This window comes from Anopheles bellator, chromosome 2, assembly GCF_943735745.2.
Source record: "Anopheles bellator chromosome 2, idAnoBellAS_SP24_06.2, whole genome shotgun sequence".
NCBI lineage: Eukaryota > Metazoa > Arthropoda > Insecta > Diptera > Culicidae > Anopheles > Anopheles bellator.
Window position 1 is genome coordinate 19,632,867 of NC_071286.1, and position 23,268 is coordinate 19,656,134.

General features: G+C 45.3%; 6 protein-coding genes across 6 annotated transcripts; 3 read left to right on the forward strand and 3 right to left on the reverse strand.

The window, feature by feature from the left end:
• Positions 1-2,501: 2,501 nt before the first annotated feature.
• LOC131212697 (protein tramtrack, beta isoform) lies at positions 2,502-7,838 on the forward strand. Its single transcript, XM_058206666.1, has 4 exons — positions 2,502-2,639; positions 2,776-3,270; positions 3,337-3,979; positions 6,394-7,838. The coding sequence occupies exons 1-4, from the start codon at positions 2,502-2,504 to the stop codon at positions 7,836-7,838; spliced, it is 2,721 nt and encodes a 906-aa protein (XP_058062649.1).
• Positions 7,839-17,108: 9,270 nt separating this feature from the next.
• LOC131208822 (S-adenosylmethionine mitochondrial carrier protein homolog) lies at positions 17,109-18,214 on the forward strand. Its single transcript, XM_058201722.1, has 2 exons — positions 17,109-17,230; positions 17,294-18,214. Exons 1-2 carry the CDS (start codon positions 17,162-17,164, stop codon positions 18,083-18,085), a joined length of 861 nt encoding a protein of 286 aa, XP_058057705.1. The 5' UTR covers positions 17,109-17,161; the 3' UTR covers positions 18,086-18,214.
• Positions 18,162-19,165, reverse strand: LOC131208823 (uncharacterized). The gene is made up of 2 exons (XM_058201724.1): positions 18,697-19,165; positions 18,162-18,633 (listed from the first exon to the last, which is right to left on the reverse strand). The coding sequence occupies exons 1-2, from the start codon at positions 18,892-18,894 to the stop codon at positions 18,415-18,417; spliced, it is 417 nt and encodes a 138-aa protein (XP_058057707.1). The 5' UTR covers positions 18,895-19,165; the 3' UTR covers positions 18,162-18,414.
• A 331-nt stretch (positions 19,166-19,496) lies between these two features.
• On the reverse strand, positions 19,497-20,249 carry LOC131210819 (single-pass membrane and coiled-coil domain-containing protein 4 homolog). The gene is made up of 2 exons (XM_058204111.1): positions 20,110-20,249; positions 19,497-19,947 (listed from the first exon to the last, which is right to left on the reverse strand). The coding sequence occupies exon 2, from the start codon at positions 19,879-19,881 to the stop codon at positions 19,699-19,701; it is 183 nt and encodes a 60-aa protein (XP_058060094.1). The 5' UTR covers positions 19,882-19,947; positions 20,110-20,249; the 3' UTR covers positions 19,497-19,698.
• A 295-nt stretch (positions 20,250-20,544) lies between these two features.
• Positions 20,545-21,205, reverse strand: LOC131210124 (mitochondrial import inner membrane translocase subunit TIM14). Its single transcript, XM_058203325.1, has 3 exons — positions 21,142-21,205; positions 20,840-21,079; positions 20,545-20,766 (listed from the first exon to the last, which is right to left on the reverse strand). Exons 1-3 carry the CDS (start codon positions 21,142-21,144, stop codon positions 20,653-20,655), a joined length of 357 nt encoding a protein of 118 aa, XP_058059308.1. The 5' UTR covers positions 21,145-21,205; the 3' UTR covers positions 20,545-20,652.
• Positions 21,206-21,337: 132 nt separating this feature from the next.
• LOC131210738 (small ribosomal subunit protein eS1) lies at positions 21,338-22,704 on the forward strand. The gene is made up of 3 exons (XM_058204032.1): positions 21,338-21,712; positions 21,857-22,166; positions 22,293-22,704. The coding sequence occupies exons 1-3, from the start codon at positions 21,372-21,374 to the stop codon at positions 22,452-22,454; spliced, it is 813 nt and encodes a 270-aa protein (XP_058060015.1). The 5' UTR covers positions 21,338-21,371; the 3' UTR covers positions 22,455-22,704.
• The last annotated feature ends 564 nt before the right edge of the window (positions 22,705-23,268 follow it).

A 23,268-nucleotide genomic window follows, 5' to 3' on the forward strand; every position in this document is an offset into this window, starting at 1 on the left:
GCAATGGTAGCTGCTAATGGAAGGATAAACTAATCGTAAAACGAATCCACCCAACAGAGCTTTTTGGAAGGTTCTAGTACTCAAACGAAGAATTCGAGTAAAATCCTGTTTAGTGATACGCAAATTTCGCAGATGTTCATCACGCAGTTATAATCGCTTAAAACTGCGCAAAAGAATGCTTAAGTAGCTAGAATTCTATGATTTGCATGTTTGTTTGTGAGCCCTGTTCTTTTGGCGTCCCAAAGATGTTCCTTTCCATCACTCCCACAAGCAAAACTCAACGAGCAAGAAGAAGAAAAACGGTTCGAATTTTTAGCGTCGCTCTGCGGTTCCATCTTGTATTAATCATCTCAATTTCGCTCTCTTTTATGCTCTCTTTTCCAAACAAACGGCGGGTCCCCCGCTACACCAACACCATAACGCCGGACGTCGATCATCTTATCGCAACGTTATCGGGTCCATTCCGTCTGTTCGGTCGGTCGCTGCTGCTGCTGGGGCACTGGGGCAAAATTGTGGGGAAGCATATTTAGAGACTCTTTTTTGATGATGCTACAGCGCACGGACCAACGACGCGTACGTGGTGTTATGACATCGATCTCTCGCGATCACCGCGCGCTCTCGAAACGCTGACCGAGGCATAAGCATCTTGCACGAATAAAGAGAGAGACGGAGAGAGCTTATGATGATGGTGCGGTGTAATAAATATGCAATCGGTTTGACAGGTTGACAGGTTTGTGAAGGTCATGATCATGGGCGTCGATGCGGCTTCCAGTTTTATGTAGTGTGCCCCCCCCCCTATCATCGGCCCATCGCTCGCCAGCCAACCGGTGTTCTTCTTCTTGTGTCCGTGGTTTCCAGTTATTGCGATGATACAACCGTGTGTGGGGTATGAACACCACCCATCCATGGGTGTTATCTGTCTTATTACTGTGGTCGGTCTTTATAGGACAATAAGAAGCGATAAAGGGTTGGCACGTGGAAGATGCCAAAATGGAAGCCAATTTGCAACTCCAACTTTATCCAACATTTACAAACATAAAGCTCTCAAAACACAGCTGAAGATATGGGTCTGGAGGCGTTGATAAAAATGTGGCCGAACCGTGAGCAATGGCGGCGCCGCAACCCACGGCAATACTACGGACCTGTACGACCGGTTCCATAAAACACCCTTTTGAAGGACATTCCTCAGCGTCGAAGGGATGATGTAACTGTGGGTTTTTTTTAACACGTCGTTATTGGAATTCCTCATCAAAATACGATGGCGCTCGTGGGTTTGTAAGAATGTATAAGCAAATGCGAAGGAAGCACAAATCCTGAAGGCAATAGATATAAAACATTCCAGTAACATGATTTATTGGGAGTAGTTGACGTACACCACTAGTGGCGTACTTTAGCGCGCTGGTTCAGAAAATCCCACATCGTTCTGCTCTCCTCCTCTCCCACCCACGGCATTCACATAATGGTCGGAGGTTTATTTTTTCCCATTCATATCGCCTTCCACTTATAAAGATACTTAGTTCTCTCCTCGGGGATGCGCGCATAAAACTATACGCCATTACGGGGAAGGCACTGGAACTTGTCTTGTCCGTTTCCAAGCGCATTCCGTCCAAACGAATGCTCCAATCTCGTTGGACCGCGAAGTGCGTGCTCTTCTACGAGTCACAGAAAACACGAAGCTTTATTTGTGTTGCGGCAACAGTAACAGTGTGACCAGGGCGAGCGCGTGAATGTTACTTTTTATCGCGTCTCAATGGTGCGTTTTGTCACGTCGTGTCCCTGTCCCTGGCGGGGCTAGTCGGTATGACGAGGAAGGACAGCAGCAGGAGCCAGGCGGCAGCGAACCCTTTGCCTACTACAGTTTATCTCCGGTTTGTCCTCCTCCTGGTGTGAATGTGCCTTCCCAGACACCACCAGCACACCGACATATGATGTATTGCTTGAAGAGACGAGATAAATATGCGATAAGAAGTGTGTTCTGGTACCTCCATAGCCGTACAACGAGCTCTATTCGCCTGTTATTTTCCAGCATGGCTTGAACGTTTCCGTTCGGGTTTGCCAAGCTTTACGAGCAAGCAAACATATAGTTCGAGTTTGTTCTAAGTTCTTCCCGTTGCCGAAAACACAGCTACTGGAAGAATGTCTTTGAGTGCATGTTGTATTTCACTATACGAACACTGTCCTAATATGCGTTTATTTTCTTTTTATTACTCACAGCCCTCGTACAGACAGGAAAGGCTGAATCATCGCCGGAGTTCTATCTGCGCAACAAACATATCCTAATTACGTCTCGCTCCATCGCAAGAGACCCCAACCCGACCGACCACCACATGGTCGTCGGCAGCGAATGTTATCTATGTGAGGACAGCAACTGAGAGAGGAGAATCCGAATCTTTACGAGTCGGGCCGACAGTGTTTCGGGAGATAATCTTGCCGACTACGACGTCGTGTTACAGTAAAAGACGCGCAAACGACAGAAAACAACCACACATACAAGCAGCAAAATGTCATCCCAAAGATTCTGCCTACGGTGGAACAACCACCAGACGAACCTGCTCTCCGTCTTCGATCAGCTACTGCATGATGAAACCTTCATCGACGTGACGTTGGCAGTGGAGGGCCAACATCTGAAAGCACATAAGGTAAGTATTCGAGATGATCTTTTGCACCGTCGTTTGCACTAGCAATTGAAGTAGTGGTAAAGTGTCAAAACACTAAGCGAAGGCATAAACCCCAACCGATTAGGTAACCGATTGTATTTCCACTACTCTCCAACAGATGGTGCTGTCCGCCTGCAGTCCGTACTTCCAGCAGCTTTTCGTCAACCATCCCGAACGACATCCGATCGTTATCCTGCGCGACGTACCGTACAAGGACATGAAGTGTCTACTGGACTTCATGTACCGTGGCGAGGTGTCCGTCGATCAGGATCGCTTGGCCGCTTTTCTACGTGTGGCGGAAAGCCTTCGGATAAAAGGGTTAACGGAAGTGAACGATGACAAACCTAGCCCACCTCCTACAGCCGCCGCCTCATCGGCAACAGCGGCAACATCGGCAACTACGTCGACACAGGGAGCCACGGCAGCGCAAACAGCGACAGGTGGCGCAGTTACGGCCGCTAGAATTCCTCCACAATCCTCCATCAACAACACCACAGCAGGCAGCGCAGCTTCCAATCAATCCCTGGCGGATGATGGTGTCGCTCGTTGCCCTACGCCAGCCCTCAGCAGTATTCCCGTCGCCCCCAGCTCAACGACCCCGTTGCAAGGTAGCGCCAGTCACAACAACAACCACCACAGCAGTAGCAACAACACTTCCGGCAACAGTCAAACGGCACAGCAACTGAAACAGCTTCCACCTCTGCTCGCATCGACCGGCATCGTCACCCGTAGCCACAGCAGCCTACTGCAGCAGCAAAGCAGTAGCACCAACAGCATGCTTCAAACGAACCCTCTGCTCGGATCGGCCCTATCGCAACAGAAACGTAAGCGCGGTCGCCCGCGGAAACTGTCCGGCAGCGATGCCGGGGGCGGTGAGGGAGAGAGCTTTCTCGCCGGTGAGGACTACGACAGCAACTCGATGGACATCATGGACGTGAAAATCGCAAGCAGCGGCTCGAACTCGGGCGACGAGGAGCATCCGTTGCGTATCGTCACAAGCCGGTCGGATGACGATGGCGATCGGGCAACCGAAGCGATGGATGAGGACGACGAGGACCAGGACGACGAAGAAGACGACCAAGAGCAGGACGCTTCGATGGACGAATCGATGGAAGCCGGCGGTGTTGACTCGCTCGGTCCACCGAGGCTCACGAACAATAACAACAACACGAACCACGGAGGTGGCCTCAGCAACAAAAAGCGGCGCCAAAGTAATGTCAACGCATCCACCAACAGTAGCATGGGGGGCGGAAGTGGAGTTACGACGCGGAACAGCAAAACGGCAACGGCCAATCTGCGGAACAATGAAAACAGCATGTCCGGTGAGTAGACGGGCATATATTACATACGAGCACACTCGTACACGCGCGCGCTGACACGCATCTCTAAACGCAATGGTCTATGTTCAATGTTGGGAAGCACACCACAAACCTCACAACTATCGCACACTGAAAAATAACTATAAACACACAAACGAAACGTACAAAAAGGCAACGATAAATTATCACGGTTAGAGAACCATGTCCGACCGGCACTCTTCGAACACCATCCAGCCAACAAAACTATTCATCTCGTCAACTGACCATTAACTCAAAACTGATCTGCTTCGTTGCAGACTTTTGTTTGTACAGTATATGCTCGTCACATAGCTGGCAGAGAATGTATTTGATTGCTTTGTATGTTGAGCTGTTTTGTTGTGTTTTGATTGGGAAGGTGCAACGAGGACGCAAAGTTCTGAATACTTTGGGCCACTTTTCGCTGCCTTGTCGTTGGCTGTGATGCTTTCAGTTCTATGATTTTCAATACAATGCGGGGAAACGCATTTTGTTCATTATGCTAATATGGAAAAATGGGTCAATTTACGTGGTGCAATATGTGAAAGAAGTTGACCCCTAACCATTACTACTTCTTGTCTGCTTATTTCTATTTGATTGTTAAAAAATGTAACATTTTGTAAATTGTTATGATTTTGTATAAGCTTATGATTGCTCAGTTATATTATATTTAGCAGTTTCACTAACCAATTGTACATAAATGCTTTAAAAAGTGGTTCGCCGGGACTTGGGATGTACCATATAGTATTGTTAGTATGCACCTATATATATATATATTGTCGGAATGAGAAAGCAGATCGATGATTTAAAAAAAAATCATTTTAATTTGCTTTCCTTCGCCGGTGATCGGAAAAGCTAAAAGGGATTTTTATAGTCAAAACGCATACACACTTACATATTATTCTCTAAGTCGATCAACGAAACCGCGTATGCATGTTCGGCAGTCATTATTATAACAATATAGATAAATGTAGAACGTCATAATATCGGAAACTATCGGAACCATCGTAGCTCGCGAACTCGTTGAGAGTGTGTCGCTCGCACAAGCAAATTTCGTCGTTTCGCCGGGTGTGTTATATGGACGTTCACCGGGGATGTCCTGCTGTCAATTGCTATTCGATTGTGTGCCCAGAAGTAAACCCAAACTCGGTGACACGCGGCAAACCTCACGGAATGCTTCGGTTGGAGTTAGTGTTAGCTGTAACAAGCACAACCACTCACTAGTTTGGTCCGTCCGCATAACATGCCACGTTAGTTGATAATAATGTCACTAAAAGAATCCAAAAAGTACAATACCAAGCTGGAAACGCCAGGTGCACATTTATCAAGAGGTGAGTTTCCGCTTCCCACCGCTGCAGCTGATATAGTTGGAATGATTTAATTGAAGGTTCGAACGGAGAATCGAAAAAAACAAATCATAGTTGTCAAAACACAATCACAGGTGTTTTTAGTATCTCAAAGGTTTACTGGATAGTTTAAATGGAAGTTTAGGCTTAGACGTACTGAGACGTAAAAATCCCTTAAGCTTTTTCCGAGCGATGGCCAAAAGGAATGGAAAGCTGGAAGACATCGTTGCGAATAGGAATTTGGCACCAACAGAGTCAGTGATACGCGTTTCACCATCACGCAGCTCTCCTGTGTTCGAGCATTATCTGCCCTATGGTCGATTCGGCGCGATAAAAAGGAAGGAATGTAAAACATGGGGCATATTTCGAAACTTTACTTGTATATGAACATAGCTGTAATTTATCATCACACACCTTCACCCTTTTTCCTTCCCCCTGGGGTTCGTCATTAATCTTATTGTTGGTGTTGGCAACTAGGGCCCTTTACTGAAGCCAGGGAGATAGTGTTAATGATCCGGGGACAAGCGGCACAATCACAGCGCACTATAAAAGGTAATGCGTAGCGTGCACACGAAAACACGAACTCGAAATTAAATCATTATCACTAGACACGGCTGAAGCGGCTTGGGAAATTGGATATCTGTTTAATCTGTAATCTGTACATTTCGTAACTTACTTTCAAACTCACCAAACTTACATGCCTTATCCCACAAACTCTCTCCCATCTTGATCGCATACATGTAAACGTGGAAGTCTGGAGTGAGTCTGGTCGAAAGAAGTAGGCTTTGGAAAATGGAATCGTTCTCCAGCACAACGTGTAATGTTTGTACATGTTTTGGCAACCTTGTTGAAAAAAAACATGTTCTGGAGCTTGTTGCTAAATTCACGTGGCTTTGCAAAAGTTTCTCATCATTCCATTTCCGCTTCTGCCATTCGCACTTGCACCCTTCCGCTGTCTCTCGCTATGGACACGCTATCCACCCCACTACAACCCCGGCGGCTCTCGGTGGCATATTGTACTAATTGTTGACCTCAATGCTTCTGTTACACTTTTAGACTCGAAAGATTCCTTCGCGGAAGACGAAAACTGCGGCCCGATGGAGGAGACTTGTGGCGAAGAGGAGGAAGACATCGGGGAGGACTCGTACGATGAGCGCGAACTGAACTCGAGTCTCATGGAACCGCAGCTGCTGCTGGACGAGTTCGATGAACCGGTTGAGTTTAAGTTCGATCCGCGCAGTGACACCGGAGCCATCGATTCTACATCGTCCACCGCAAGCTACCTGCCGCCCTTGCAGCCGAAACCGGGGCTCAAGGTGGCGACCGGTGCCGGTGCCACCGGCACAACCGGCACGCGGATGCCCCAAATCTCAGTTGTCCCAACGACGGCCCTCCAAATACCGAAGTTGGCCCCATTAACGGGTACAGCGGCTGGCGGTGGTGCGAGTTTTCTCACCGGCGGAGGCAAAAGCTTGCCGAGGTTGCACAAACGGCAACGGTTGCTGGCACCAAAGAAACCGAACGGCATGACCACCACGCAGACGATCCTCAACAATCTGAACAACAATCTAACCGAAAGCCTGATCTCAACCTCATCGAACACCGGCGGCGGTGGGCAGATGTCGAACGTCCTCTCCGGAATCGGGTCGGCCGACGTGTACGACATGTTCTCGAACAGCGTGCTGCGGTCATCGAGCCCGCGCTCCAATTCCAACTCGCCCTCGGTGAAGGGTAGTGGCGGCGGCGGAGGCAGCGGTGGCGATGGCTCCCGGACGCACAAGTACGCCGTCATCGACGACACGGAGGGTAGCGTGCGCGACTTCTGTACCAAAGAGGGTGACCACGTGTACCGGTGCAAGGTGTGTGCCCGGGTTTACACGCACATCAGCAACTTCTGCCGGCACTACGTCACCTCGCACAAGCGCAACGTGAAGGTGTACCCGTGCCCGTTCTGTCTGAAGGAGTTTACCCGCAAAGACAACATGACGGCGCACGTGAAGATTATCCACAAGCAGGAGTACGCACAGCAGGGCTCTGTCGGTGCCGGCGGAACATCACCGGCCAGTGGTGGCGGAGGTGGGGGGAGTAATTCCCGAGGCGAAGAATCGAACTCCAGCTTCAGTTCCAGCATGCTCGGTCTTGCGGCAGCGGGGAGTAAGGGTGGCAGCGACACGGCCAACGGCAGCAACAATGCAGCAGCATCCAGTACGGCGGCGGCGATCATTGCCGTGGCGAATGCGGTCGGTCTACAGCCGAAAGCGGCGGCCACCGGGTCGAACATTCGAATAGTATTTCCTTCGCTATCCAGCAACAACACCGCGTCCAGTGGTCAATCGTCCCCGTCCGGTGCCGCCGGTGCAGGCTCGGGCACGATCACCATCAAGAAGGAGTTTCAGGAGAAGTCGTCGGCTTCATCATCCGGTGGCAACTCACCCACGGGCTCGGTTTCATCCAACTCGGGACTCGCAGCGCAACCGGCCACGGCTACCGTTAGCCAATAAAACGAGTGGTCGCGCGGGGTATCATTATTAAAGCTTAAACGACCAAATATTCATAACTCTCCCGAAACCACCATCCCCCCCAAACACAACACCACCATCCCGGGGTCCAACCCGGGTCCCCGGCGAAAGAGGCTAGTAACTAGTAGAGAATCTAAGCACACATTCACAAACGGACAGTCTGCGACCACAAAGCCGTTTCTCATACATAACCGATTCAAATCTCGTTTTGTACATGCGTTGGTCACTCGTAACCATTCTACTATCCGTAAACTTACTAAGAACCGCGAGTGCTGACAACGCACCACCGAAGCGGTGGCTAGTGGCCACACTGTGCCGCATTGGACATTGGTAATCGAACGGAGCAAGCAGACAGCGTTTCTAACGCTGGTAAAAATCATTCCTTCAAAAGGGTACTGTATTAGTGTTAGTTAGTTTACGGCACGCGATTGTAGAGAACAGCCTATCGCCGATGTCGCCGTTGTATTGTTTAAGTTGGATGTAGCGTGGATTAGTAGCGTCGTTCGATGTCGTAACGTGTTTCCGGCCCTTCCAAGTAGTGTGTCACTTAGTGTTGGGCATGGTGAGGAGCGGAACTGAAAATGATTAAGGCACCGGGAACCGCTTTTTTGTATTCGTTAAGAACTTTTGTACAGGTGTGTAGGCATCTTTGCCGGCCGGTCCACCGGGGGCAACATATCGTACGCGTGCGAGATACTCGGTCAATGTTGCGTTACAGTGGAAAAAATGCTAGATGTACTTTGTAGTGCTATTGTATTATTACTTTTATATATTCCTTGTTCGTTGGTGTGACTCTGGAGAATATGTCCCCACTTCCCGGGTGATCACATATACCCCCGGGCACGCCAGCGCAGCAAAAGCAACCACTTCACGAAAGTCTTCCCCAAACATATTCAAACCACGGTCGTCAAACCAGCAACCTGCCGGCGGCGGTTTCGACTGAGAGACGCAATCGGCTTGCTGATTGCTTTTCTATAAATTTAGTTTAGTTTGTTAACATTGTAAAAAGCCACTATCTAATATTTAATTTTTATGTTGTCAGTGTATTCCTTTGTCACACCAGCTTTTTCACCTACGCGCTCTAGCGTGGTTCAATTTCGTTTACTCAAAATCTCTAATTTTTGGTTTCTTCAGCATCTTACAAACGTTTGGCTCTTTGTATTCAATCAACCCCAGAATCAACTAAAACAATGATTCTTTGTGCTTTCATTTGTTAATTATTTGTTAATTGATTTCCTGAAAAAAATAATCAAAACACAACGCGTGTGTGCAATGGATTGTAGCGTGAAACCGCGGCATAAGTTGAAAGCGAAACAGGAGGCAACCATAGCAACGATATCAGAGCTGCGAAGAAAAATTCGATTTTTCATTGTTCCGTTTCCATTTCGTAAAACGACTTAACTCTGCCATCTGTGGTCATCATTTTATGTTTGCATTTTCGGCGGCTATTTCTAGCCGCCAATTCTGTCTTTCAAATACTTACTGGTAGCGTATAACTTTTTTTTGTTTATTTTTTGTTTCTGTTATTGAAATATGTTGCTTGGAGAATGAATTAAATGGCACGCCGAGAGGAGGAAGAGCAGTAACTGAGGAGCGTTGTGTATGGCACTCGTAGCGTGAATTCTGTGATTTTTTCTTGCGTTTATTTAGTTTTATTTCAAAATTTCTTCTGTCCGATTTCTTTTGTTTTTCTGTCTTTTTTTAATATAAGGAAACCCAAACACCCCGCAATCCGTGGGATCGTGCGGGGCGAGCTAGAGAACCCAAATTTTCCAACCTCACAAAGGCATGTCCTTTTCCGACAGCTTATCGGCTTGTGTCGGCCAATTGGTGTTTCTTTTTAGCTTTCATATAGCATTTACCTGTTGGGATAAAAATTAGAGAAGAAAGCAAACAATTTGAATCGGTTCGAAACTCTCAAACCGCCATTCATTTGTTTATTTCACAATTGTGTAGTGCTGTTTATTAGTTACCAAAAACAAAATAAAATAGAAAAATACTACATCATAATTTTCAAAGAGAGCAACAGCGTCATTGGAGTATTTGCAATGTACTAACAATTGCATTTTGCGCCTCAATATGTAGATCTCACCGAAGTGACGAACTTTCCTGTATGAAGAATTCGAACAGGTTTGAGGAGAAAAACAATCAAAACTATTGTACACAAATCCCAACCGCTGCATCTATAAGGCGCATAAATGTTTTATAATCTTAGTTTAGCAGAAAAAAGTCTGAGATAGTAATTGTAAAGAGTGTATGGGGTAGTTTAAATGTGACAAAAAGGATAATTGGTTAAGGTTTAGGATGCGCCTTATCATATCAGTAGTGCGTGCACCTTATCGATGCTACCACCTTCACACACTAACACACGCTGCAACATTGTTGTTTATTGAAGTGTGCAAGCGCAATTGTAAGTTGATTCACAAATTGACCGGAATCACACACGTGACCTAGGAAAAACGGTAAGCAGATTGTAACTGAATATTGCCAAGCGAGTCATATGGCACGAGCGTGCATGAAAAGAGACTACAATACTTGTTCGGCAAAGAAAGAATTGAAACAGTTTTACCCACTATGAACCAACAAACATCTTCGACTAGGAGTAGACGGCCTAATGGGGGCACTATTTAGCAATGTAACTAGAGTGATTAGTATTTATACACAAACCACACGACACTTCTTCTTGAACTATCGTCATTACTATCCGCGCGATGTTTTCTTTGTTTTTATTTTATAATATACTTATATGTAGTCTTATGTTTGTTGTTTTTTTTTTGTTTTTTTCTTTAAAAATCAGCTGCACGCAGGCTAATTGGGGGGATTGCATTAAAAAAAGGGGAAAACATTCAAGAGTACACGAGCGAAAATCAACTTAATGTGTGTTCAAAACGCAGCATATTGCATTAGAACCTCTCAGAAGTCGCAGAAACGAGGGAATATCAAATACACCCGTTTACGGAACACTCTCGACAGAGCAAACTATTAGAACCACAATGCAATATAAGTTCTAGTTCGTACGAGTTGCTTACACTCGCACCACCTTTTTTATAACATAACTATTGTTTTTGCCGTTATTGTATCGTAACCAGCAAGAACCAAGAGGGGAAGGGCTTGTCCATGTGTAGCGTTCAATTCTATCGATACCTTATCACTTCTCACGCCTGCACGATAATCCCCAACACAAAGAAACGATAGTTAGTGCAATTTTAATATTTTAAGTAGCGTCACTGCTGTAAGTAGCACACACAACAGAAACATGAAAGAAGACCGAGAGAGTTCCATTCCTCCCGTGGCAAACCGAGACCACCTGTATAAATGTTGTTTTAACGAACCCCTTAACGCTGGACAGGCAAAGCAAATCTGCGTCGTTTCGTGTGCCTCTGAATCAAAGGTTGGTGAACAAAGGTTGGATGTTTTGGCGCATGTTGCTGTCGAAGTAGGGCGAGTTACATTGCTAGAACGCATTTACATTCATTTTAAACACATTTGGGGGTATGCTTTGTTTTCCCATGAAGACAAGTTTAATTATTCTGCACACTAAAACCGTTTGTAGCAACGACAAAAGAAGCACCATGTAAATGCATTCAGCGCTGGAGGACGATAAGATTAGAAGCTACTAAATAGAGGAACACAAAATATAATAAATGACCAAATAAGCTAAATAAATAATTCACAAACGCACAGAGATCTAAAAGTATTTTTATTGTACGTTTCAATCACGTTGCGGGTTTCAGTTCTGTCTCCCTAACAAGGAACCATTCGAACTGGTTACAAAACGATGATATGGGCATGGTTTTTTTGGATAAGTTTCTGCTAATTGCAACAGGTATATCTGTGCGATACGGCGATGTTATTGAAAAGTATATTACACCTAAACTATCTTTAGATCTAATGTTATTCTTAACCCTGCGTTTCCCATCAACAGAAACACATTACAAACACACATATATTTAAAAGTAGTATCGGCAAAAGATAATAAACACAAGGAATAAAATTTGAATGAATGTAAAAACCTAATTGTGTGTTGATTACCCCTCGTGGTACTGGCCGTGAGGCATTGGAGTCCAGAAAATTCGTTTTGTTATGAGTTTTTTTTCGGGGTTTCTCGTCCTTCTCGTCCTTTCATGGAATAAGTCAATAAAATTCGCTTGTTTTGTATAATCCGCACAGATACTGAAGATGAGCAAAAGCTAATTCGAATCGTTGGTACTGTAAACTACCCCAATAAAGGTGACAACTTTGATAGCGGAGAATTGCTGATTTCAAAAGATCAGCTGGAGGCGCAAGAGTCCACGAATCAAATGTTACCATCATCAGTGCATTCAGCGATAACGTCCAGACTTGCACTACTCCGGAAGCTACAGAACGACGATCGCCTGCCGGATCTAACGATCATTGATCGTCGACGACGTTCATGCCACGAGCACGTGACGAGCAATGGTAATAATTTCAGCAGACTACCGTCGCCGTCCCGCTGCGACACGTCCAGCGATGTGGAGGACATGGAATTGGTGCCACTGCAGTGCGAATTTTCACCTGATTCGTTAACCGATGCGAGAGTTATCAATTATGTCAACAACCGTGGCGATACATCAAAGGACTTGGTCGTTGCCTGTACCGCTACCACAGGAAGGCGCCGTACACGTAAAACCATCTCACCAGACGATCCAGCCGAAGCCTTGACCGAGATGTCTGTCCGCGGGCTCGATCTGTTCCGCTATGCGGCCATCCGGGATGGAGTCTATCACTGTTTGGAGTGCCGCAAAATGTCTCTGTATAAAACATTCAAAAACAAGTACAGCTTCCAACGGCACGCTTTTCTCTACCACGAGGGCATTAAAAGGAAGGTGTTTCCGTGTCCGGTTTGCAACAAAGAATTTTCGCGCCCAGACAAGGTGAAGAACCACTTGCGCATGACACATGATCCGCATGCTGCGAAGAAGGACTTTGCAATGTGCGGATCCAAGTTAACGAGCCATCCTGAACTGTCCCAGCTGCCGATACACTCCCAACTGCAGCAGCTTCAACATTCGACAAATGAAGTGGAGCCAGAACAAATTAACGACGCAAATCATTGGGACCGCTCCGAGGATGACCACAAACGACGGCAGCAGAAGCAAGATGTCCTGCAGATTAGAAGCGTGGTCAATGCCATCACGCTTCGGCAACTGCAGCAAATTCAGCAACAGCATCAACAGCGCCAGGCGATTGAGCAATCATCTGTACAACACCAGGACCATATAGCAGACCTCGAACAACGAACGATCTCAAACATGAAACTAAAATCGACCGTGCCAGCACAGCTGATTGTACTCAACACAATCGGTAGCCAATAACCGAACGGGGTAATATACGTGTAGTTATACATTATTCGCGAACTATTTGTAGACGAAAAATAGGGCCACATTGACTAAAGCACAGGTGCCATGTTGGAATTGAGCTGCATATTTTCGTCGGTGTTTGGCTCACAAACTACCTGTAAATAGATTGTGCATCCAAACACCGAATAGCCATGTTTAAGACGAACATCTTTCATAGTGCTAAGTTTATTATAGTTTCTTGTAATATTAGGAAAAATGAAGGCCCAGTGTTACTTCGAACTGAAATTTAACCTAAATACTCAAGGGCATCTAATACTCATACGGTTGAGCTAATTGAATCAAACAAACGATCATTTTTCGTGAGCGAGAGTAAAAGACTACAGTGAAACCACGAAGCACAAACTTTGTAAGATCTCTTAAGGTGTAAAATGACTGTTAACAGTATCTCCCTATTGTGCATTTGATCATACGTATAGAGGATTTGAAGAACGTTCCCCCTTCTTTTGGATTAACGGCCAGGCCGTTTTTTTACTTCACTCATCTATATGCGCTCAACTAAACTTACGTATAAATATTTCATTAAGGTTCGTTCCCTTTTATAATCAACGAAATCAAACTTTTTTCATTTTTCGTAAGCTTTTCCAGTTAAACACATGCAAAAGACTCATTTAATCGTAGACAATAATTCCAATAATACGCACAAATGGAAAATGTTACTAGAAGCATGAAATCAGTCTCTCCAAGAGACTTACTGAAGAAGACATAGTGCATGAATTGATATAAAGGCGATGGTGGAAAGTTCATCCGTTCTATCGAACAATTTGGAACTGCTAATAACGCTGCTCAATCATGGATGCTAAAAATACTACATTTTTTACAATTCTTCGCACGAAATCACGTGAATAATGTCGTGACGCGGTTTTCCCATAAATTATACTTCGTACGCAATACGCAATATTTCAAGATTACACAAACCAGACATCTTCAGCATAAGGAATAACACACAGAGTGTAAGAAATGCCATCAAATTTCCGATAATCTCATAAGTTTAGCAAGTGATTGTATTAAAGTTTACAAATATGTCTTGGAACTACCTCAAAATTCACAATAAATAATCATAACTAAATGCAACGCCATTGCTGTACTTCTTTCATTCGTTGTGTATTATTTTGTTTTTTGTTGTGTGTCAGCTTTAGTAGAAACAAAGTACAAACATTATAACATTCAAAGCCGTCCTAATTGAAATACGATAAATATCCTGCATTAGCAAACTTTTCACAAAACTGAAAATAACTTGGTCGCATGTTATAAGGACTTGAGGGCCGCTGTCTATTGCAGTAGCTCTTTGTTGCGGTAATAATTCTTTTGTTCGCCAACAAAACGGTACCACTCAACATGATGGAGTAGAGAAAACCTAAAACGTTTTATAACTTGCCGGATCGGGTCAGCATAACGTTTCCATAAGAGCCAGGATCGGGCCAAAGTGATGGGTTGTTTGAAACAGCTTCGATTCGCTGCGGGAACGATTGGAAATTCCTGCCATTTAGCCGATCTTTTCGTTAATTTGACCCGTTCCTGCGAAAGATCAGCCACCGTTTGGTCGAACCGGATTGAACTTGCCGGTGTCGAACTGTTGCAGTCCTTCACGTTCGCTGTACCTTTCTTCTATTTTCGGCTCTCGGGCTAACCGCTTCGTTATGATACCCAGTCATACGGGCCGAATTACAGCTCCATGTTAAAGCTACAGAACTTTAGCTCTAGAAGGCTGTCACCACGCCCGGATTTATGGGTGCATTTATCAATGTATTTCGAGAAACTTGAAAAAGCACTTCTAGCTCATGCATTCGGAGTAGGTTTGGAAAACAATTCCACGATCCGATGCCCTTGCTCGGAGCAGAGGTAGAACACTTGTAAAGGTACAAGAACGAGTGTCGAACATCGGTACGATCAGGTGTTAAACGTATGATAGCTCAAAACTTTATTGCTCTTTCAAAAAAGGGGACAATCCTCTCATTTCGCTTAGCTAACGCAGCAAAAGAAAACTAATTACAAAAAACACCTTGATGAAAATTGCTCCACGCGTGATACTAAAAAATGAACTCAAAAAAATCACACGCTCGCACGCAAAAAAAATTACTTAACGCTCGTCAATATCATTCAAAATCGATGGAAGCCAATTTGTCAATTTTGATCGCATCATATTATTTTTTTTTAATTTTAGAAGAACGGACCGTGCCGTATTTATCGCATCGTATTATGTTTCTGCCTAATTTACCTACATCGTGAGAAACAAATCAGAGAGCAATGATGGATTTCGTAATACTTGTACCCTTCATAGCTACCTACTTGGAAAGAAATGCAAATTTAAACAAACAACTGACCCACACGTTGAATCACAGCCCTTTTATCTTCACAGGGGGTGGTACGGAAGGATCAAAATAAAACCCAGATATGGGTAGCACGGAACCATGCCTGGCATCAACCGCAAACCGGGAAGCCGAGAAAAACGTGTTTGATCAGCAAACGGTAGAGCAAAAATCGCCACCATAAAACTGAATGCATTATCCGCTTACTTTCAAACACTTTCGTCTTCGTGTCCTTTGCTTTCATTTTCGAACGTCAAATCGTTGAATGGAGGTCAAATGCAAAACTTGTTTTTCGGCCGTAGCCAAAAGGATTCAATCGGATCGTGTTTAATCTTGTTGCAGCGGGCACTGTGGACAGAGGTAGAAGGTACATCTCTAGTGCAGGTCGTCGAGCCGTACCCACAGGTAGGTACCGTGCACAGGTGGCACAGATATGAAGTCAAAACAAAAACGTGCATAATCTTGCCTGTATTTGTTTTACTTACCGTTACGATGTTTTCGTCTCGTTCTGTGCGTCTGCTGCGTGCGAAGAGGTTTGGCATCTGGCTACCCGTCGGGTTGCCTTAAAACAGCCTCTATCCACTGTAGAACCATCAGTCGTCGCACAGCAGCAGCACAAGTGGGCAGTGATTGTGGCAGATACGAACATTCGAACCAACCATAGAAGTTCTGCTATCCGCTCGAAGATGTCCAACGAATCGAACTTCAACCGTTCATCGCCGCTACGAATTCCCGTGAAGCCCTGCCGGAAACTACAAACGAAAAACCGTTCAACGGATGTGCCACCGTTGGCCGTGCAATTGCTACGGTCACTGCACAACGATCGCCGGCCATCTGTCGTGTCACGTCGCCTCAGCATCGGGAAAACGGTTCACCAAACAACAAATCTGCTGGATCGATCGTGCATGGACCAGTTCGACGACAGTTTCACGCTGGACCTGGATGGATCGCAACCGCTCACGCCACGCAAATCGCCTCATTTGATGCGCCGGCTATCGATCTCGCACCTCAACAAAAAACACAAGGCCAACGGAAGTTCCACGACCAACTATCCTGCCGGAACCAGCGCGGGCATTGCCTCGCGTAAAAAGGTCAGCAGTGTACGCAAGCGCATGTTAAGTACGATGCGCAAAGTGCTGTCGAGCCGTCGCACAGGATACAGCAAGCTGTAGGGCACACGATCGACATACGCGGGGCCAACTGTGATAGGCGCACAAAATAGAATTAATTAGAAATTAATTCCGTAAAGTAAGTAAGCGAGTAATTTGTAAAAGAGTAGCAGAGCTAGAAGTGTTATATCGAGAAAAGTGCTAGGGAAAGTACGATGAACGAAAATAAAGAACAATAAAGACTAAATACTTTTAAATCTAAATTCATGAATGCCTCTTCCCTGTGGTAAATGCAAATATTGCTTATGTTTTTTCCACCAAGTTCAACGGTCATAAACTCAATCAGTTTGAAATCGTTTCGAGCATGTCAACTGGTCATCTGACAGCGGTTTGTTTATTTTTGAAAGGTGTGGAAGCAAAAAAAAAGCGTTTGCGTTTCGTTCGATAGCGAGTAAATTTTGCAGGTCGGTTTACGGACTGTCGTTACGCCGAAACGGCCAAACTTTGAAATGGAATTGGAGGAGAGCACCGTCTTGACGCCGCTGGTCGGCCAACGCGTGTACTGGACATCTTTGATGGTAATGTTACACATAATAACCACCTTTATAGACTGTGCACTGATTTCCGATTTCTATACCCAGGCTGGCGGAGTGGCAGGACTCTTGGTGGACGTGGTGCTATTTCCAATAGACACCATCAAAACACGCTTACAAAGTGAACGAGGCTTCATCGCGTCCGGCGGATTCAGAGGCATTTACAAGGGACTGGCACCGACTGCTGCCGGTAGCGCACCAACTTCCGCCCTGTTCTTCTGCACCTATGAAGGGCTGAAGGTTAATCTGCGCCAGTACGCCACTCCCGACCAGATGCCGTACGTGCACATGGTTTCGGCAGCGGCCGCTGAAGTCGTTGCATGCCTGATACGTGTACCGATCGAGATTGCAAAACAACGCCGACAAGCGCTATTGCATAAGGGCAACATGTCATCGTTAGAGATTCTGTACGGGGCGTTTCGCAAAGAGGGCATCCGGAGAGGTCTGTACCGAGGCTTCGGGACAACCGTAATGCGGGACGTGCCCTTCTCGCTGATACAGTTTCCTCTGTGGGAGTATTTCAAACAACACTGGAGTACGCTCACCGGTACTCCATTGACACCGGTGTCTGTGGCGATTTGTGGTGCTGTATCCGGTGCCATTGCTGCCGGTTTGACTACACCGCTCGATGTGGCAAAGACACGCATTATGCTGGCGGAGCAGATGGAAAATAAACGCGGTATGGGTCGGATATTGCGTGGTATCTACCGTGAACGAGGTATCCGCGGTGTGTTTGCTGGTTTCGTACCACGTGTGATGTGGATAACGCTTGGTGGTGCCATCTTTTTCGGCATGTACGACTTCACGCGACGACTGCTGGATATGGACCCAGACCGGTAACCGAAAGTCCAACCGACTTAACCTGACCAAAGAACATCAGTACTAGGTACTGCCAAATGATAGCTAGTGGTAATGTTGAATAGAATAGCCTTTATTGGCGAACTGTGTACATGAATAAATGTGTATCCTTAACGGTGCGTACGCACAAAACCCCCCTGCATCCTGCTATGGCAAACGATATTATATCACATAATAACCATACGGAGGGTTCAACGACTCATTGGAATGCTGTCGACGGTAGGCTTGCCCAAGACGAATCGTTTCCTCTTTTCAATCAATTCTCATCACTAACGACGGCACCGGTTAAGTGGGGCACCGCACTAATTGTATTAGGCAAAAAGCTCCTGGCTTCCGTCGTACCTGCCAGCAGTACGATCAACGCCAATCTTGCCTTGTTGCTCTCCGAGACGCAGCTTGGCACCTCTCAGCAGATAATCTGTCTCTCGCTCCTCCCGTTCCTCTTCCATGTCCGAATACTCGAAGCTGAAGCTGGGTACGTAATGATAGTTGGACATAATCTTATGACGCCGTCTAGCCATCAGGTAAACCTACGAATAGGTAATAACTCAACGTCACGACCATGCAAATCGAATATTTCTTACTTCACTTACAATCACGGACATCAGCACAATCGTTGCGAGTACGGCCAGAGGTATAAACAGAAAGTATAAGTTTTCTGAACGATCGGTGTTTCGCTTAACGATCACACTACCTTCCGTTACCGATACGGAAGTGGCCAGCGTGATGTTTGAAGTGATCGTATCATACGACGGAATCGGTGCTGGTGCTAGCGTTGGATTTGGATTCATCGTTGCTTTTACGACACAAAACAGTGACAAAGTAATACTATACAGTAAACCACGTTTTCAGTACATTGCCTTCGCGGACAATCGCTGCTCAGCTAGACGACGATGTACGTTTTCGCTCACTCACGAGGGCAGGTCCTGCATCGCCGCGCAAATGCACAATGTGTGCTGTTTGTTTTGGGATGGATTTCTGTAATTTAATTAGGGACTTTGGCAGGTGTATGTAGGAGGCACACAAAGCCACGGTTTTCTTTTTGTTTGATATTTGCTTTGCTGCACCTTATCGTTGAATAGGAGGGGAAGTTTCAAAAGAAAGTGACATTTCTATCGTGCATTCGTACGCACACCTGTAGCTCTCTTCTGATAACGGGTGACATTTGCATGTGTGCGAAATGGATTCTGCGATAATGGCCGATTCCGTAAACTCTGTCGGAGTATCTCTTTTCATGGAATTGGCTGTCGAGGGCGGGGGATAACCATTTCCCTTCAAAGCCTAACGGATAACCGAGAATGTTGTTGGAACTATTGCAACTGGCGTGTTGAGGTCTTCCTAATAGACCAGCTTTCGGATGCGAATGCAATTTAATACACTACCAACTTTCGCAGCAGTTTCGTGTAAATCGTCGATACATTTTCCTAGTACAGAAAAAGTTTTACATTTGTGCCCGGGAATGGTGTGCGCAATTGTTTAAAAAATTGTAAATATAAATACGTTCCACATTTGTAAATGGTTGCTGGCTCGGACGGAACGACGGTAGAATAGAATGTCTCCGATTCAAGCGTAAACCGGTTTCCACGCCGGAATGATTATAGCTCTTCGTACCGAGGCCGAGTTTTGAGATACACGTACACCACAATGCACAGGAAAATCACCACAACCGTGGGAAAGACCACCGTTTTGAGTTGCTCCTGGATTTTCTGATTTTCCTCTCGCCTTTCCTGCCGCTGTTTGCGCGATTCCTTCGTTTGTCCACCACGCAGTTTACGCATTTTGTCGAGCTATCGAACAGTCTGTTCGCACGCAAAACTTTTACCAGAAGAAACGGTTGGGATTTGCTAAAACAGAGATAAAGGGGCAATCATTATTGATAACCGGAACGAGCTGCTGATTGGCTCGCATGACCTAGAAGCCGGCAAAGTGCCACGCTGGAATCTGTCGGACGCTCAGAGTGTTCCTGTTTAAATCTGTATAGCTAACAACATGTTAATTTTTTTTACCTTGTTAAAGTTTTATAATAAATAGCTCTGTGGTTTTTGCTGTGCAGTTGTATCACAGCTGTTTCAAAGTGGCTTTATGGAAAAACTTTACCAACTCGTTAGGTTATCGATGTGATGTTATGATGTGTGGTACTTTTGGCGAGTGACAAATCATCATCTAAAATAAACAAACGAGAAACGGGACAGCTTCCAGTTACATTTAGTACAAGGCGATGTTCGATGTTTTTACATTTTTAGTGTTCTAAAGAAGTAAATTTACAATTCGAAGTAAAAATGGATATTGAATTTATTTCATCTTTTCATATTTTTATTAGCATCTAAAAATTACAATCTGCAACGTTGCGTTCAAAATAGCGGAATTAGTTCACATGAATTTACTGTTTTCAAAATTATGAGTTTTGTTGCCGGTGCGTTCGTAATCAACGATGTGAATATCTTGCATCACTACAAAGTGTATTAAATTGCCAACGCTGTACATAGAAGCTTATATTCTACAAATTATATTTTACACCTTTCTAATAATTGGTTCTATTAACATTTTTGTTACTTCGTGTTATCCAAAAAGTCCTTGGCCTCATTGATTTTCGCTGCCAGATATGGTGATCCGCCACGGTCGGGATGGTTCAACAACATAATTTTCTTATGCGCATCTTTTATCTACGATAAAAAAGTTAAACCCGTATATAAATGTAACAACGTTAAGGCGTAATCTTGATGGGTTATTGCGTACCTTTAATTTCGATGCCGATGGACTAACACCGAGAATAAGTGACGCTTCGCGTTTACTCATTTTGGGTTCAAATCCACCGCGGTAGTATTTCGAGTTGGCCATCATTTCCGCGTCGAATTTAGGCATATTTTTGAGAGCTTCCTGCATTTTCGATGCTGCATTCGGCATTTGACGCATCAAAATTCGTCCACCGTACCCGACCACAGCCAGGCCCAAACCAGCCAAAATTATTGAAGACGTCTGAAAGCAAGGGGTCATAGTAAGCGAACTATTACAATAAACTTAAGAACTGCCGGATTTACCATATTTTTAGGTTTTCAAACAGACCACACTTCGAGTTACGTGTTTCTTAGCCGGGCAAAATCATAACAAACTCCTTCCGTCAGTGCGAGGAAACTGACAGCATGCTGTTTGCTGTCAGACAGAGCTGATTGACAGCTAGTGTTGTACTAAAAGTTGTTCAATGGCCGGAAGGCGGCTCGAGCTGTCATACGGCAGCCACTTCCGTTCTTTTTGATCGTGAAGTGTAACCATGGCGGTCGGCAAAAATAAGGGTGTCTCGAAAGGAGGCAAGAAAGGTTCGAAAAAGAAGGTCGTGGATCCGTTCACGCGCAAGGATTGGTACGATGTGAAAGCACCAAACATGTTTAAGAACCGCCAGGTTGGCAAAACCCTCGTTAACCGTACCCAGGGTACGCGCATCGCATCCGACGGGCTGAAGGGCCGCGTGTTTGAGGTGTCGCTGGCCGACTTGCAGAACGAGCCCGATGCAGAGAGATCTTTCCGCAAGTTCAAGCTGATTGCCGAGAGCGTGAACGGTCGTGATGTGCTTACCAATTTCCACGGTATGGACCTGACGACCGACAAGTTGCGGTAAGTGAGTTGGCAGCCGACGCCGTATGCAGCGTCGTCTGCACCGGGCGGGATATGTGTGTATGTGGACACAACAATCCGGCACCGTAGTTCAGTGCGATGCAAAGTTGAATCCGTGTAACGGGTTGTGTTTTTTTCTTACAGATCCATGGTCAAGAAATGGCAAACCTTGATTGAGTGTTCGGTCGATGTGAAGACCACCGATGGCTATATGCTGCGCGTGTTCTGCATCGGTTTCACCATCAAGGACTCGGTTTCGCAGCGCAAAACCTGCTACGCCCAGCATTCGCAAATCAAGAACATCCGCCAGCGAATGACCACTATCATCAAGCGTGAGATCATCAACTCGGATCTGAAGGGCGTCGTGGAGAAGCTGCTCCCGGACTCGATCGCCAAGGATATCGAGAAGGCATGCCAGGTCGTGTACCCGTTGCACGATGTTTACATTCGTAAGGTAAGGATATTCGACGGAACGTGTGGAATGGCCGAGTGAAACATGATACCCTGTGTCCGCTAGAGCAAGTGTGACCCTGTCCCATCCGCGCCGTCATTGTTTGGCTTGTTCTCTCGTGTGTTGCAGGTTAAGGTACTGAAGAAGCCACGATTCGATCTGTCCAGCTTGCTTGAGCTGCACGGCGATGGTGGTGGCAAGGCTGCCGAAGTGTCGACGGGAGCTGCTGAAGGTGGCGTCGTCGTCGACCGTCCGGAAGGCTACGAACCACCGGTACAGGAATCCGTCTAAAACCTTCTTCAAGTGGTTGTAAGGCGAGGAGCCGGTCACAGTTCAGTGTGCCTGCTCTCCTTTCGATTCTGTTCCGTTTTCGGGTGGTGTGTCCGGCCTGTAAAAGCAAATGTATGTGGAGCGGTGCGAGTATGGTTGGTGTCAATCGGAATCGAAGCACTGTGTTGAGGGCAGGCAAAAGAAAAATTGAAAGCAAATACAACCAACGGGGTGTTGTGTACGGAAGAAAACCGGCATTGTGATTTATTTTATATTTTTCTTCGATTATTGTTCTTAATAATTTATGTTACATTCTTATCCACTTGAAAGAAATAGACGGTGCAGATATATTGACCTCTTAGACACTTCGTAAGTATCGTTCTATAAATCGTAATCTTTTGCAAATATCTAATGTAAATCTGTTTTCCACAGGAAAGCTTCGTCTGTGCCTACTGTTTGCATCAAAGAAAGTAAGTATAATGAATTCAAATTGATTGAATGGAAACGATTACGGAATCTCTTTTTCAATATTTTCAATGATGATTCCTATCATAACTGTTATTTCTCGTCGCTGAATTTTCTTAATTATGAACGAGCTAAATGATTCCGTCTGAATTTGGTTTCCAAATATTTGAATTTGATAAATTCGAAGACAGATACAGCTTGATTTTTACTTAAACTATTGCATTTTTCTGTTCTTTTTCGCAGGTTGTAATAGGTTGTTGTACAGCTTGTACTTACGGTAAGTTTTTTTTATAGCATAAAGAAACACAATTTGCCCAATTAGTATGATGATTTACCAGCTCTCTTCGATAGAAACATGAAGAAAATTTGT